General features: G+C 36.6%; 1 protein-coding gene across 2 annotated transcripts in view; it reads right to left on the bottom strand.

Moving 5' to 3' along the window:
- HEPH (hephaestin) overlaps positions 1-18,219 on the bottom strand; it is an 83,859-nt gene that overhangs the window by 29,631 nt on the left and 36,009 nt on the right. For both annotated transcript variants that reach the window (XM_023249133.2, XM_004000574.5), the window contains 3 exons: positions 17,010-17,223; positions 15,009-15,148; positions 14,064-14,195 (listed from right to left, as the gene is read on the bottom strand). In XM_023249133.2, the coding sequence (XP_023104901.1) occupies positions 14,064-14,195; positions 15,009-15,148; positions 17,010-17,223 (486 nt within the window). The remainder of the gene's footprint in view (positions 1-14,063; positions 14,196-15,008; positions 15,149-17,009; positions 17,224-18,219) is intronic.

Raw genomic sequence — 18,219 nt, 5'->3', positions numbered from 1 at the left:
TACACTAACAATGAAGCAACAGAAAGACAAATAAAGAATCTGTTCCCATTCACAATTGCACCAGGAAGCATAAAATACCTAGGAATAAATCTAACCAAAGATGTAAAGGATCTGTATGCTGAAAACTATAGAAAGCTTATGAAGGAAATTGAAGAAGATATAAAGAAATGGAAAAACATTCCGTGCTCATGGATTGGAACAATAAATATTGTCAAAATGTCAATACTACCCAAAGCTATCTACACATTCAATGCAATCCCAATCAAAATGGCACCAGCATTCTTCTCAAAGCTAGAACAAGCAATCCCAAAATTCATATGGAACCACAAAAGGCCCCGAATAGCCAAAGTAATTTTGAAGAAAAAGACCAAAGCAGGAGGCATCACAATCCCAGACTTTAGCCTCTACTACAAAGCTGTAATCATCAAGACAGCATGGGATTGGCACAAAAACAGACACATAGACCAATGGAATAGAATAGAAACCCCAGAACTAGACCCACAAATGTGTGGCCAACTAATCTTTGACAAAGCAGGAAAGAACATCCAATGGAAAAAAGACAGTCTCTTTAACAAATGGTTCTGGGAGTACTGGACAGCAACATGCAGAAGATTGAAACTCGACCACTTTCTCACACCATTCACAAAAATAAACTCAAAATGGATAAAGGACCTGAACGTGAGACAGGAAACCATCAAAACCCTAGAGGAGAAAGCAGGAAAAGACCTCTCTGACCTCAGCCGTAGCAATCTCTTACTCGACACATCCCCAAAGGCAAGTGAATTAAAAGCAAAAATGAACTACTGGGACCTTATGAAGATAAAAAGCTTCTGCACAGTAAAGGAAACAACCAACAAAACTACAAGGCAACCAACGGAATGGGAAAAGATATTTGCAAATGACATATCAGACAAAGGGCTAGTATCCAAAATCTATAAAGAGCTCACCAAACTCCACACCTGAAAAACTAATATTCCAGTGAAGAAATGGGAAGAAAACATGAATAGACACTTCTCTAAAGAAGACATCCGGATGGCCAACAGGCACATGAAAAGATGCTCAACGTAGCTCCTCATCAGGGAAATACAAATCAAAACCACACTCAGATATCACCTCATGCCAGTCAGAGTGGCCAAAATGAACAAATCAGGAGACTATAGACGCTGGCGAGGATGTGGAGAAACGGGAACCCTCTTGCACTGTTGGTGGGAATGCAAATTGGTGCAGCCGCTCTGGAAAGCAGTGTGGAGGTTCCTCAGAAAATTAAAAATAGACCTACCCTATGACCCAGCAATAGCACTGCTAGGAATTTACCCAAGGGATACAGGAGTGCTCATGCATAGGGGCATTTGTACCCCAATGTTTAGAGCAGCACTCTCAACAATAGCCAAATTATGGAAAGAGCCTAAATGTCCATCAACTGATGAATGGATAAAGAAATTGTGGTTTATCTTCCAATTACTTTCTAATCCATTCTAATATGACTTCTTTTCCACCAATTAAAAATAACCAGCTTCTCCCTTTTTGCTATATCCAATGAGAAATTTTCCATTCTTATTTAACCTCTCTGAAGCACTTGAAATTGTTGATCTTTTCAGCCCTGACATTATCTTTTTAACATGTTTGACACCATCTTCTCTCTTCTAATGTCTTGCTCACTTTTTCCCCAGGCTTAATTTTTAATCATTGCCTCCCTTAAAAATAGGTCTTCCTAGAATCTTATTCTAGGATTCTTATGATTTCATTTAATGTACTCTTCTAAGGAAGCTGTGTTCGTTACTTTGGTTTCAATTATACTTAAATGTTGATGCCTTTCAAATATATTCTTTCAGATTTTATCTTTCTCCTGAGCTTTAGACCTTTGTGACAATTAGATGCCTCTATTCGGTTGACTTACAAACATTTCAAATTCAATAAAGTCAAAAATGAACACATCATTATCCAATCTCCCCCATCCCACGTCACATTCTCCCCATGTTTCCTATCTTGGATATTGACATCACTATTAGTTTCTTAAAACCAAAAATGTAGGTATCATTTCAGAACTTTGGGTATCTTTCCAAAATCCTTTACTTTCTCTCCTTCAATATTCAATTAGTCACTGAATCCTATTGATTTCACTTCATTGATCTTTTTTAGAGCCTATCCCCTTTCCTCCTTTCCTCTACCCCAACTATCACCACTCTTATTAGGTCATTACATATTGCATTCCCTACAACCGAACTTTTTTTTTTCTCTGTGCTTCTTCTGTACTATACCTTTACCTGTATGCTTTTTCATATCCTTCAGATCAGTGGTTCTCACATTGCTCTGAGTTTTTCTGATCCATCAACACAAGAATTACCTGGAAACTTGTTTGAAAACCACTTTTTTTAGAGAGAAAAAGAGAGAGTTCAAGAGCACAGGAAGGGCAGAAAGAGAGGGAAGGAGGGAGAGAGAGACAGAGAGAGACAGAGAGACAGAGAGAGAGAACACCAAACAGGCTCCACACTGTCAGCACAGTGCCCAATGTTGGGCTCAATCTCACGAACTGTGAGGTCATGACCCGTGCCAAAATCAAGAGTTGGACTCTTAATTGACTGAGTCACCCAGGTACCCCTTGAAAAAACACATTCTTAAACCCCATACCAAACCTACTGAATCAAAGATTCTTGAAATTGATCCCAGAAATCTACTAAATTTTGAAAACTACTGATTTAAATCTCATCTGATGTATCATCTGCTCTGGGAAACTACCCTTGACAGTCTAAACATTAATTAGGTACTTTTTCTTTTTTGTCCTTTTTTCATTACAAATTGTATTTAAATTCCAGTTAACATAAAGTGTAATATTCGTTTCAGATGTAGAATTTAGTAACATCATTTACATACAACTCCTGGTACTCATCACAATTGTCCCCTTTATACCTATCACATATTTAAATCATCCCCCCGCCCAACTCCCCTCTGGTAATCATCAGTTTTTTCTCTCTGGTTAAGAGTATGTTACTTGGTTTTCCTATTTTCTTTTTCTTCATATATCTATTTGTTTAGCTTCTTAATTCTCCATATGAGTGAAATCACATGGTATTTGTCTTTCTCTGACTGATTTATTTCGCATAGCATAATATCTTCTAGCTCCATCCACATTGTTGTAAATGACAAGATTTCATTATTTTTATAGCTGAGTAATTTTCATTATATATTATATTCATTTGACACATACACACACACACACAGACGCACCCACCCACCATATGTTCTTTACCCATTCATTGGTCAATGAACATTTGTGCTCTTTCCATAATTTGCCTACTGTTGATAATGCTACTATAAACATCCAGGTGCATGTATCCCTTCAAATTAGTATTTTTGTAACCTTTGGGTAAATACCTAGTAGTGAAATTGCTGGATCATAGGACAGTTCTATTTTCCACTTTTTTTGGAGGAACCTCAATACTGTTTTCCAAAATGGCTGCACTAGTTTGTATTCCCACCAACAGTGTAACAGAGTTCCTCTTTCAGATCTTCACCAACACCTGTTATTTCTTGTGTTGTTAATTTTAGCCATTCTGACTTTTTTGAGGTGATATCTCATTGGAGTTTTGATTTGTATTTCTCTGATGATGAGTGAGGTTGAGCATTTTTTCATGTGTCTGTTATCAATCTGTATATTTTGATAAAATTTCTTTTCATGTCTTCTGCCCATTTTCAAAGTGGATTATCTGCTTTTTTTGTTGTTGAGTCTGATAAGTTCTTTATATATTTTGGACACAAACCATTTATCATATATGTCATTTGCAAATATCTTGTCCCATTCTGCATGTTGACTTTTAGTTTGTGATTGTTTTCTTCACTGTGAAGCTTTTTATTTTGATGAAGTCTCAATAGTTTATTTTTGCTTTTGATTGTTTTATTTCCAGAGACATATCTAGGAAGAAACTACTATGGACGATGTCAAGGAGGCTGCTACCTGTGTTCTTCTCTAGCGTTTTGTCTCACATTTAGGTCTTTAATCACTTTTGAATTTATTTTTGTGTATAGTGTAAGAAAGTGGTACAGTTTCATTCTTTGCTTATGTTTATGACATTCTTTGCTGTCCAGTTTTCCCAACATAATTTCTTGAAAAGACTGCATTTTGTCCATTGGATATTCTTTCTTACTTTGCCAAATATTAATAGACCATATGATTGTGGGTCCATTTCTCGATTTTCTGTTGTGTTCCATTGATCTATGTGTCTGTTTTTTGTGCCAATAACATACTATTTTGATAAATTCAGCTTTGTAGTGTAACTTGAAGTCCAGAATTGTGATGATTCCAGCTTTGCTTTTCTTTGATAAGTTTGGCTATTTTTGGGGTATTTTGTAGCTGCATATAAATTTTAGGATTGTTTGTTCTAGCTTTGTGGATAATGCTGGTAGTATTTTTATAGAGATTGCATTAAATGTGTAGATTGCTGTGGTTAGTATCTACATTTAACAATATTTGTTCCTCCAATTCATGAGCATGGAATGTTTTTCCATTTCTTTTTGTCATCTTCAATTTCTTCCATCAATGTTTTATATTTTTCAGACTACAGATCTCTCACTTCTTTTCTTAGGTTTATTCCTACACATCTTCTTTTTGGTGTATTTGGAAACGGGACTAATTCCTTGATTTCTTTGTGCTGCTTCATTATCAGTGTACAGAATGCAAGAGATTTCTGTGCACTGATTTTATACCCTGTGATTTTAATGAATTTGTGTATCAGTTATAGTAACTTTTTGGTGAAGTCTTTCAGGTTTTCTATATTGAATATCTTGTCATCTACAATTACTGAAAGTTGTACTTCTTCCTTGCCAATTTGGATTCCTTTTATTTCTTTTTATTGTCTGATTGCTGAGTCTAAGACTTCCATTACTATCTTAAATAACAGTGGTGAGAGTGCACATCCCTATGCTTGTTCCTGACCATAGAAGAAAAGCTCTCAGTTTTTACTCCTTGAGGATATTAGCTGTGTTTTGTTTTGTACAAGGCCTTTAGTATGTTGAGGTATGTTCCCTCTAACCCTACTTTGTTGAAGGTTTTTATCATGAATGAATGTTGTACTTTTCAAATGCATTTTCTACATCTATTAAGAAGATCATATGTTTATCTTTTTTTATTAATGTGGTGTATCAAATTGATTGATTTTCAAATATTGAGCCACACTTGCATCCCAAGAATAAATCCAAGTTGATCATGGTGAATGTTTCTTTAAAAAAAAAATTTTTAATGTTCATTTCTTTTTGAGACAGTGCGAGTGTGGAAGGGGTAGAGAGAAAGGGGGACACAGAATCTGAAGCAGGCTCCAGGCTCATAGTTGTCTGCAGCATAATGCCCGATGCAGGGCACGAAACCACAAACTGTAGGATCATGACCTTAGCTGAAGTCAGACACTCAACTGACTGAGCCACTCAGGCACCCCTGAATGTTTCTTTTAATGCACTTTTGGATTTGGTTTGTTAGAATTTTATTTATTTATTTTTCATTTGTTTTCATCAGGGTTATTTGTCTATGCTCTTTTTGTAGTGGAGTATTATCTAGTTTTTGTATCAGGGTAATGCCAGGGTTATTTGTCTATGCTCTTTTTGTAGTGGAGTCTTATCTAGTTTTTGTATCAGGGTAATGCTTGTCTCATAGAATGAATTTGGAAGTTTCCTTGCATTTCTGTTTTTTGGAATAGTTTGCAAAGAATAGGTATTAACTCTTCTTTAAAATGTTTGATAAAATTCACCTGTGAAACTATGTGGCTCTGAAGAATTTTCATTCCTGGTTCAATTTATTCCCTGATTATTCTGCTGTTTGAGTTTTCATTTCTGTCTGTTTCAGTTCTGGTAGTTCATATGTTTCTAGGAGTTTATCCATTTCTTCTGGGTTGTCAAATTTTTTCGCATATAGTCTTTCATAATATTCTCTTATAATTCTATTTCTCTGGTGTTGGTTGTTTTTCTCCTCTCTCTTAGTTGTAATTTCATTTATCTGTGTATTTTCTCTGTTTTGTATGTGTGTCTAAAGCTTTATAAATTGTATCAATATTTTCAAAGAAGCAGCACCTTGCTTCATTTGCCTGTTCTATTTTTTTCTTCTTATTTTAGATGTTATGTGATTTATTTTTACTCTAATATTTATTTTAATTGTTCTACTAGTTTTAGACTTCATTTGTTCTTTTTCGAGCTCCTTTAGGTGTAAGGTTAGATTGTTTATTTGAGATTTTTTCTTCTACTGTTTTATACTTCCCTTTTGTGATAGCTTTTGCTTCATCACAAGGATTTTGGGCTGTTGTGTTTTCATTTTCACTTATTTCCGTGTATATTTTTTATTTCTTTTTTTGATTTCCTGGTTGACCCATTTATTGCTTAGTAGCATGTTGTTTAACCTCCATATATTTGTGGTCTTTCCAAATTTTTTCTTGTGACTGACTTCAAGTTTCATAAAATTGTGATAAGAGAATTTGTATGATATGGTCTCAATATTTTTCTACTTGTTGATGCATGATTTCTGGCCCAATATGTGTTCTATTCTGGAGAACGTCCCATCTGTACTAAAGAAGAATGTGTATTCTGCTGTTTTACAATGAAATATTCTGAATATATCTGTTAAATACATCTGGTCCAGCATGTCATTCAAGGCCATTCTTTTCTAGTTGATTTTCTGTTTAGATGATTTCTACATTAATGTAAGTGGGGTGTTAAAATCCACTAGTATTATTGTATTATTATAAATGAATTCCTTTATGTTTGGTTTAAATTGTTTTGTATGTTTTGGTGTCAGAAGTTGCAGGCACAAATATTTATAGTAGTTATATCTTGTTGGATAATCTCCTTTATTATGATACAGTGCCCTTCTCTTGTGACAGTCTTTGTTTTAATGTCTAGGTTCTGATATAAGTAATGCTCCTTCAGGTTTCTTTTGATATCCACTAACATAATGAATGTTTCTATATCCCCTCTTTATCAATCTGTGGTTCTTTAGGTCTAAAATTAGTCTCTTGTAGGAAGATGGTCCTTTATTTTTTTATTTTGACACCCTATGTCTTTGGAGCATTTATTCCATTTATTCAGAGTATTTATTTATTAATTTAACCTGAGAGAGAGAGAGAGAACAAGTGGGAGAGGGGCAGAGAGAAGGAGAGAGAGAGAATCCCAAGGAGATACCTTATGGCTCTGCATCTGAGGACTACCCTTTGGGCTAACTGTAGAGGAGTTGCTCCTGCACCCCAGTTGGGGTTAGAGTAGGAGTGCTCACCCGGGTTATGCTGAGTAAGCCACTTTGTCTGCATTTCCCCATGCAATGGATTACTTCAATAAACAAATCAGACCACACGTGGGTGAAGGTCCAAACACTCCACCACTACAAGCAAGAAAAAGCTTTGTAGATGACTGACCAGTGGGATAGAGCAGCCAAAAGGCAATAAGAGTGTATGCAAAACACTCCAAAAACTCTCCCTGAAGTGCCAGGCCCTGTATAGTGTATAACCCTTTTTTAATATAGTAGTACTTGCAGGTGCAGGACATATAACAAGCTATTAAAACATGTAAAAGACATAAACCTACCATAAATGATGAAAAGGAAGAATTCTCCTCAAAAAAAAAAAATCAAGAAGAAATAACAGCCAGAGAATTGCTCAAAACAGATGTAAACAATATATCTGAACAAAAATTGAGAATAATAGACATAAGACTAATAGCTTGGTTTGAAAAAATATTATAAGACAACAGAGAATCTCTTGCTGCAAATATCAAAGGCCTAAGAAATAGCCAAGGTGAATTAAGAAATGCTATAAGTGAGATGAAAAATAAACTAGATACAGTGACAGTGGAGATGGAATAAGCAGAGGAGAGAATATGTGAAATGGAAGATAAAATTATAGAAAATGATGAAGCTGAAAATAAGGAAAGGAAATTACTAGATTACGGGAGGAGAATTAGAGAGCTAAGTGAGTCCATGAAATTAATTAATATCCATATCATAGGAGTTCTGGAAGAAAAGTGAGAAAAAAGGTCAGAAGGCTTATTTGAACAAATTATAGCTGAGAAGTTCCCTAATCTGGGAAAGGAAACAGGCATCCAAGTCCAAGAGGCACAGAGAACTCCCTTCAAAATCAACACAAACAGGTCAACACCACAACATATCATAATGACACTGGCAAAATACAAAGATAAAGAGAGAATTCTGAAAGCAGATAGGGACAAATAGACCTTAACTTATAAGGGTAGACACATAAGGGTAGTAGCAGACCTGTCCACTGAAACTTGACAAGCCAGAAGAGAGTGGAAGGAAACATTCAATGCGTTGAATAGGAAAAATATGCAGTGAAGAATCCTTTATCCAGTCGGACTGTCATTTAGAATAAAAGGAGAGATAAAGACTTTCCAATATGAACAAAACCTAAAGGAGTTCATGACGACTAAACCAACCCTGAAAGAGATCCTAAAGGAGACTCTGTTAGTGGAAAGACTACAAAGGACCAGAAACATCACCGTAAGCACAAAACCTATAGATAATACAATGACACCGAATTTATATATTTCAATAATCATTCTAAATGAAAATGGACTAAATTCCCGAATCAAAAGACATAGGGCTTCAGAATAGATAAAATACAAAATTCATCTATATTCTGACTATAAGAGATTAGTTTTCAAAAGGAGGACACCTGCAGATTGAAAGAGGGGATGGAGAATGATCTATCATGCTACTGGATATCAAAAGACAGCTGCAGTAACCATACTTATATCTGAAAAACTAGATTTAAAAACAAAGACTGTAACAAGAGATGTAGAAGGACATTATATCATAAGGGATCTATCCATCAAGAAGAGCTAACAATTGTAAATATTTATGCCCCCAATGTGAAACACCCAAATATAGAAATCAATTAATCACAAACATAAACATGTATATAAAATAAAACCATAATTTTAATTTAATAATTTTATATTTAATATCTTTAATACTCCACTTACATCTAGGTAGAAAATCAATAAGGAAACAATGACTCTGAATGACACATTGGACCAGATGGACTTAAAAGATATGTTGAGAACTTTTCATCCTCAAGCAGCAAAATACACATTCTTCTCAAGTGCACATGGAATATTCACCAAAATAGATCATATACTGGGTCATAAAACAGCCATTTACAAGTATTAAAAAGACTGAGATCATCCCACACATATTTTCAGATCACTATTAAACTTGAAATCAACCACAAGAAAAAATGTGGAAAGTCCTCAAATACACTGAGGTTAAAGAACATCCTATTAAAGAATGACTGGGTCAACCAGGAAATTAAAGAAGAAATTAAAAAATACATGGAAGCAAATGAAAATGAAAACACAACAGTCCAACCCTTTAGGATGCAGCAAACACAGTCCTAAGAGGAAAATACAGTGCAATCCAGGCCTATTTCAAGAAGAAAGAAATGTCCCAAATACACAACTTACCTTACACCTAAAGGAGTTAAAAAGGCAGCATCAAAGAAATCCCAAAGCTAGGAGAAGAAGAGAAATAATAAAAACTACAGCAGAAATAAATAACATAGATTAAAAAAAAAAGAACAGATCAAGATCTGGTTTTTTGAAAGAATAAACAAAATTGATAAATGCATAGCTAGACTTCTCAAAAGAAAAGAGGACCAAAATAGATAAAATCACAAATAAAACAGGAGAGATCACAACCAACAGCACAGAAATACAAAAAAAAATATGGAATACTATGAAAAATCACTTGTCAACAACCTGGACAATCGGGGGGGGGGGGAAATTGACAAATTCCTAGACACTCACACACTTTCAAAACTCAAATAGGAAGAAATATAAAGTTTGAGGAGACCCATATCCATCAAAGAAATTGAATTGGTTATCAAAAATCTCCTGAAAAATAAGAAAGCTGGGACTGATGGCTTCCCGGGGGAATTCCACCAGACATTTAAGGCAGAATTAATACCAATACTTCTCAAACTATTCCAAAAAAATGGAAGGAGATCTTCCGGGCTCATTCTATGAAGCCAGAATTTCCTTGATTTCCAAGCCAAAGACCCCACTAAAAATAATTACAGGTCAATATCCCTGATGAACATGGATACAAAATTTCTCAACAAGATACTACAAAATTCAACAGTGCATTAAAAAAATTATTCACCATGATCAAGTGGGATTCATTCCTGGGCTGCAGGGCTGGTTCAATATCCACAAATCAATCAATGTAATACACCACATTCATAAAAGAGAGGACAAAAACCATATGATTCTTTCAACAGATGCAGGAAAAGCATTTGACAAAATACAGCATCCTTTCTTGATAAAAACCCTCATGAAAGTCATGATAGAAGGAACATGCATTAACATCATAAAAGCCATATATGAAAGGCCCACAGCTAATATCATCCTTAATGGGGAAATCTCTCAGTTTTTCAGGAACACAACAGGGATATCCACTCCCACCACTGTTGTTCAACATAGTGTTGGAAGTCTTAGCATCAGCAATCAGATAACAAAAGGAAATTAAAAGCACCCAAATTGTCAAAGAAGAAGTCAAACTTTCACTCTTCACAGACGACATGATATTCTACATGGAAAACCTGAAAGACTCCACCAAAAAAACTGTTAGAGCTGATAACAGTAATTAAGCAATGTAGCAAGATATAAAATCAATATACAGAAATTGGTTGCACTTCTGAGAAGCCTCCTCACCATGAGCATGGAGCCTGGTGTGGGCCTTGATCCCATGAACCATGAGATAAGGACCTGAGCTGAAATCAAAAGTTGGATACTCAACCAATTGAGCCACCCAGGTGCCACATTCAAAGTTATTATTGATAGGTTTGTTTTTATTGCCATTTTTACTTGTTTTGTCATTGTTTCTGGGGATTTTCTCTGATCCTTATTTCTTTGTCACTTTTGATCTTTCCTTCCCATTCAAAGAGTCCCCTTTAATATTTCTTGAATGGCTGGTTTAGTGGTCAAAAACTCCTTTAGTTTTTGTTTTTTTCTACTTGTTTTCTCATTGTTTCTGGGGATTTTCTCTGATCCTTATTTCTTTGTCACTTTTGATCTTTCCTTCCCATTCAAAGAGTCCTCTTTAATATTTCTTCCATGGCTGGTTTAGTGGTCAAGAACTCCTTTAGTTTTTGTTTGTCTGGGATACTTTTTATCTCTCCTTCTATTCTAAATGACAGCGTCACTATATAGACTATTCTTGGCTGCATATTTTTCCCATTCATCACTTTGAATATATCATGCCCTTTTATCTTGCCAAATTTCTTTTGAGTTATATGCAGCTAACCTTAGGGTCTTCTCTTGTAAGTTAGGGACTTCTTTTGTCTTGGTCCTTTTAGGATTTTTTTTGTATAGCTAATATTTTATAAATTTAATTACAATGTATTTTGGTGTTTTCCTGCTTTTGTTGATTTTGATGGAGTTCTCTGTGCTTCCTGGATTTGGATGTTTGGTTTCCTCCTTCAGATTCAGAAAGTTTTCTTCTATTATTTGCTCAAATAAAATTTCTGCCCTCTTTTCTCACTCTTCTTCTTCTGGGACTCCTATGATACAAATGTTATTATGTCTGATGTTGTCACTGAGTTCACTAAGTCTATTCTTGTGTTACATAATTCTTTCTTTTGTTCAGCTTCATTATTAGCTTCTATATGTATTCATTTCTCTGCATTTTCCATTCTTGTGTTCATTACTCTTAGTCTGTTTTGAATCTGTTATTGTGCTTTCAATTTCTGACAGATTTGTAACTTTTATATCTCTGCTTTAACAGCCTCCCTGAAGCCTTCCATTCTTTTATCAAGTCCAGAATTATCCTTATGATTGATGCTTTAAATTTTCCATTAGGCATATTATTTACATCTGTCTCAATTCTGGCCGTGACCTTATCTTTTTGTTTTATTTGGGATGAATTACCCCATCTTGGCATTTTGTCTAAGTTGCTGTCTTCTTCTCTGTGTTAGATAAGCCTGCTATGTTTTCTATTACTTAGAGTAATGGCTTTATGAAGAAGAGGCCATATACTGTCCAGATCCTGGAACTTTAGGGAGTGTCCTTGGTGTGTGCTGCGTGCACACTGCTGCTGTGTTTTGGCTGCTCTGTCCTTCAGGCCAATCCTCCGCAGAAGCTCTCCTTCCCTGAATTGGGCAGGGTTTGGACCTTGGCCAGAGTGTGCTGAGTTTTAACTAGGTGTGTACTGGTCTGCTTGTTAAATGAGAACTGATGCTACTTCCACTAGAACTGAAATGTTGTAGAACCCTCTGGTCCAGAGACATTGTGTGCATGGTGTTTTCTGCTGGTCTTCTGAGGAAAGGTCCCAGATTGAGGCAAACTTGACTGAGAAAGGCAGTTCTGGCAGAGCGCAGGTTGTGGGACTTGGTGTAAGTAGGTTAGGCAGGCACTGTCAGCACTGTGCTGTTTACTGAAGGTGATTCTGAGCTTAAACTGAAGGTGGGGAGCCAAATGGTGCTGGCCATCTCCTTTGTCCATGAAGAGTGGTCTTCAGGCTTGATATTCTCAGGGAAGTACTCCCAGAATAGTGAATAATCTCCCCCCTGTGCATCTTAGGTATTTTTCAGATGGCCATTTTCATGCTCTCCATGTCTGAGTTGTTTTCCTTCCTTCTCTACAGTAGTAGCTCAGTGCCCTCCAGGCTCTATTCCAACCAAGCCTGCTGACCTTTAAAATGCCAAACTTTAGGAATGTGTTGTAGGCCAGGGCCCTTGCTGGTTTTAGGAGGGTCTTACCATGCTGGTACTGGTGTAGTTTAATCCAAGAAGGTTAGTTTCACCAGAGCACAGGGGCATGGAACTTGGAGCAAGCAGGCTAGGCAGCCAGTTTTGGGCTCTGCTCATATACTGAGGAGTGGAGGAAGTATATGGCACTTGCAAGCTGTTTTGTACCCAGAAAGGCATCTCTGTGAACACCACCTCTCACAGATGCACTCCAAGAAGAGTGAACAGTCTCCCCCCATGCACGACTTATGTGTCCAATGACCTTTAAAACTCCAGTCTTCAAGCACCGCTGGTTACAAGAACTCACAAAAACCAGCCCCTCTAATTTTCCCAACCAGTGGCCTTGGGAAATGTTCTCCTTGTGTGTTATCCTATGTGCTCCACTCTTGTGTTCCTTTCCCTAAAACCAGGGCTTGCTCCCCTCTGAAGCAACTGCAATCTGTTGCTCCCCAAAACTGTGTCTTCACACTTCCTACCTTCTTCAATGTGGCCTCTTTTCTTTCTCTATTTGTGTAGTTTGTTATGTCCATCCCCAGATTGATCACTTGTGTGTTCAGAATAATATGATAATTATCTAGCTTTTTTTTTTTCAAGGGAGCTTTTAGTCCTCCTTCTACCCTGCCATCTTAGCGCCCCTCTCTAGGTAGCCTTTTCTATACCTCTCCAGCACACTTTAAGAACTCTTATTAACACATAAAACATAGAATTATAATTACCAGTTTATTTGTCTGTCTATAATAATTGCCTGTTTTGTAAAGGTAAGAGCAAGTATTATTTCCTACTGCATCCATAACTTCTAAAATTGTTTCTGCACCAACAAGGCTGCCTACAAGCATTTACTCAATGAATAAATGGATGGAAGACAATGTGGTCAAGATTATGATCACCCTACATTTTAATATTAGAAACATAGTATATGAATGGGATTATAACTTATCCTGTAATAGGATAAGAACCTTATCTATGACTGAGATTAATGATCAATTTTTGGTATGGGACATGTCGCTCTCTAATCATGTTTAGAAGCTCACATTATAGCCAAGATTAACTTCAGATCTAGAGAGGGTGAGAAACTCAATATGCATCCAGGGTTAAGGCCAGTATACTGCTCCATGTGTGATCAATATTAGGCATTTCTTTGGTGAAACTAAGTACCCTATTCTGAAATTGAAAATGAGTGTTTCATAGAGACAAACTTAGGCTGTGACTTTATCCTGGTTAATATTATATTTTAAGTTCTCAAAGAGAAATTAAAAAAAAAAAAGAAACAAGTCAGAGGGCTGAAGCAGAGGTGCTACACATCTTTTATCCTTTCAGCTAAGTGTTTCAACTCACCAGGATCAGCAGCCAGTGGCCAACCAGTGCTAGATTCTACCACTCCATGAGCATGCACAGAGTAGGGGCGGCTGGCATTATTCTTGAACACCACAGTTAGAATATCACCAACCTCTCCTCTGAGAAGTGGACCTAAAATATGCAAAAGAAGGAAAAGTCTCATTAGTGGAGTGTTGGAACAAGGGTACTAAAGGAATTGAAGAAAGGACACACAGAGGAGCTCTCTAGAATTAAGGTTTTCGGTCATTAGACTGAAAATCATGACCAGTTCCATTTTTTTTAATCCAGAAGCCCTTTAACTGATACTGCTACTTACAGGATGAGGATACTTCAACAAGAAAATTGTGGCCCCAATTATCCTTATTTTACCACCCCAAATGTATGTATGTAGGTATGTATGTATTTAATTTATCTATCTATCTATCTATCTATCTATTATCTATAATATCCCAAGGATCTAGGTAATCAGGGCTCTGTGGAATCATTGTCAGTAAGGAGTTTAGCACAGAGTAAAAAAATGTTGGGGTCTCTGTAAAGGCCAATGGGTTTCTTCTCTGTGAGGACAAGAATGAGGAAACTCATTGGCCCATAAAAAAGTGAATAAATTGTATGAATAATTAAACTGGGCTCAAGGGTAATACTGATTCCTTGTATAGTGCTTTTCCTATTCTTTCATGTTACTAAGTTCCCCTATCATTAGTATATTTAAAAAATCTATCACAATCAAACATCCCTAGAGAGATTCCTGGAAAAATATGGTTCATGTTACAACAAAATTAATAAATCCTCCCTTTGATTGCTTATTTTTATGGTTGATTTAAAAAAATATATATGACTATTGTTCCATTATATAATAAGGAAAAACTAATTGAAAGAAAAAAAGGTCCTTATATGACATGGCATCCTTAGGATCAGTATAAACTTCTAACACAAGGAAGAACTCACCTAATATTCCCAAGTGTTCCTCTGGTCCAGTCCTTGGCCGAGGGATCTTGAATGTACCATCCGTGTATTCTCTGAATACAGCTTTCTTGTATCTGGAACCCAGGAGTCCATCCTGGTTGCTCAGGAAAATGTGACCATAACTAGTGGAATACAAAGAGTGGTATCATTACCTGGCCTTCGACTCCTTAATTTCACTTATGAGAAAGCTAAGTCAGACCCAACGTCATATCACAAATAGAATCCTTCTAATGTCAGATTTCCCACCACATTGGTCGTATAACTGCAGTAAAGATAGCAGATTTAAGTTTATATTAATGTTTCCTTGTTTACCATAATCCAGATAGGGATTTTTAGTACAATTAATATGGCCAGAACACTGGAATAAGAATCAGAAGCCCTGGGCTTAACTCCAGTCTTAGTGATTTCTCAGATGGAATCAGTTTGACAATAGGACAAGGTACAAGGTGCAAGGAGAGTACTAACTTTTGCTGCTGCTGCTGCTGCTGCTGCTGCTGAGTAAGGAACGGGAAGAGGTAAGGAGGAAATGGAATTTTACAGATTCCTCCTTAAGGGATGCTTTCCGGTTTACAAATACCTTATTATTCATTTTATCATTTGACATTTACAATAAGATAATGAGATAGGTAGAAGTGTAATCAGTGGTCCAGAGGTGACAGAACTTATCTTCATTTATACTGTCAGCCAGAAGGTATCAAGGGATCATGCACTTGGATTCAAGTTTGCTGCTTCCTCCTTATCTCTTTCTAGTCAATTTCTTTTAACCGTATCACATCACTTTAAAGGTGAGTAAATTAAGGCCCAGGGAAGAAAATACACTTTTTCTAGGTTTCAGAACAACTTAGCAAGGAAATGTCAACAATCAACAACCAACATAAAAGGCAAGAATTGCTAAATTGTTGTAAGAGCACCAAAATTGTAGTGGAAATTGATAAACTGTATTTCAGTTTCTGTTCTCCTCTGCTTCCTTGTAAAGAGAGAATCACCTAGATTGAACTGAGCACATGGCCACCTAACCATAGATTATATTTTCCAGGCTTTATTTATTTATTTTTACTATAGTTGACATACCATGTTACATTAGCTTCATGTGTACAACTTAGTGATTTGATAAATGTATATATTTGTGCTATGTTTACCACAAGTGTAGTTACTGTCTGTGCCAATACATCTTTATTACAAAATCATTGACCATATTTCACATGCTATGCTTTATTCCATAACTTATTTATTCCTTAACTGGAAGCTTGTACATCACCCTCCCCTTCATTCATTTTGTCCAACCATCTACCACCTCCAAGTCCCAGACTTTCTTGCAGCTAGGTATGGCCACATTAATAAGTTCATGATAATGGATTATGAGAGAAAGTGATGTCTACAACTTTTAGGTCACTGTCTTATAGACAGTGATGCTTGCCTTGGACTGCTTTCTCCTTTTGTGATAGCTTGGAATCTCTACAACAAAAATCGGCATCTTAGCTACAGAGATGAAAGAATGTATTACGAGTGATTAGTTTAACTACTGGTTCTGGTCTGTTCATATTTATACTAGTATGTGAGCAGGAAATAAAACTATAACTCACGTAAGGCACTCTATGTTGAGCTTTTTCTGCTATACAGCTTAGCCTGTAGCTTAATGACATTTTGTCAAGTGATGGGTAAGCTTGGGGTGTTCAATCTTTTGAGTGATACCTCTACAAAATTTAACTTCTGATATAGGTGCTACTAGCTACCAGAAGAAAAGAGGCAAAGATTAAGAGCATGAAGGTGTGGATAAGATCTTTTACTTCAGGCCTACAGCATTGCAACATAGAAGAAGTGCTGAGTTCCAGCTTATCTGCATTCCACCACCGGTTCCAGATTTCCTGGTATCCTATTACGTGACCTTAGATAAGTCCTCTTCTCAGAATTTTAGTATCCTCCTTATTGGTAAAATGATGCAGAGTCTCTGAAAGTGTGATATCTTATTTTCTGAAGCCTTACCTGTCCTTCTCAGACTGGTTGTGCCATTCCAGTTCCCAGCTCCTGTCAGGGCAATAGTCCCACTCCACCTCTTCTGCCATGATGTAGTAGATTCTTGCAGCCTGGTATCGATGATGATAGTCAGGTTGGTGGCCAGGACACTGGGAGACATTATAGATTGCCTTCATCCCTGATTCTCTATGGCTGCCTGCCTGGCAGTAAATCTCAAATATCCCTAAAGAAAGAACAGAGAGCAAAACCTGAATCTGAATATCCCTGCATAGCGCCTGGGGGATTCCCTGCCTCTCTCTAGGCATACTGCACAGAGTGTGTAGTTTCAAATAAGGTTCTTCTATGCATTGGATAAAATATTATTATTTTTTAAAGTTTATTTATTTTTGATACAGAGAGGGGAGACAGAGAGAGAACAAGCAGGGGAGGGGCAGAGAGAGTGAGAGGGAGACAGAATCCAAAACAGATTGCTGGCTCAGAGCCTGACATGGGGCTTGAACCCAAGAACCTGAGCCATCTAGGCACCCCACAGATTATTATAAGTGTATTGAAATCAATGAGCACGGAGGTTAAGAAGCTCTGCTTGCAAAACTACAATTGTTTAGGTTTAAAACTAAACTCTGCCTCCAGGATGGACTTTTCTCTGTTAACCCAGGGCTTTCCCAGTTTTAGCACTGAAAGTCCCATACTCTGTGAAAAATCCTCAGTTCTGACCAAAGTGGGATAGTTGGTCACCCTATCTGACATTTATTAGCTATATAACTTGAAGTAAGTTAAGCCTCTGTATGTTTCAGAGGTACAATGGGAGTCATTTTACTTATTTCACTGGGCTGTTTTAGAATTAAACATAATAATGTTTACATATTGCTTAGCATAATGCATAGTAAATTTTAATAAGTAAAGTTATAAATACGTAAATAAAATTGTAATAATTATTATTCCAAACAATTCATTGACCAGTGTCTATTTTCCACCAAGTACCAAGGAAATAAAGGTGGGCTTAAATAGAACCCCCCAAAACAAAAACAAACAAACAAAAAACTTGGTTATAGGGATGCTTATATCAGAGGGCTTTGGATTGGCCTTACCTAGGTTTTTATAATAAAAGGTTTGGATACCAGGCTTAAATGTGAGAGTTGTGGAGCTGCCTGGAACTGATATCAAGCCCCAGTCTTTCTATGTCAAGAACATTAAGGCTTATAGAATGTTAATCAGGAGA

The sequence above is a fragment of the Felis catus genome, chromosome X (genome assembly GCF_018350175.1).
Source record: "Felis catus isolate Fca126 chromosome X, F.catus_Fca126_mat1.0, whole genome shotgun sequence".
Lineage (NCBI taxonomy): Eukaryota > Metazoa > Chordata > Mammalia > Carnivora > Felidae > Felis > Felis catus.
This window is presented reverse-complemented; position numbering and strand designations above follow the sequence as displayed.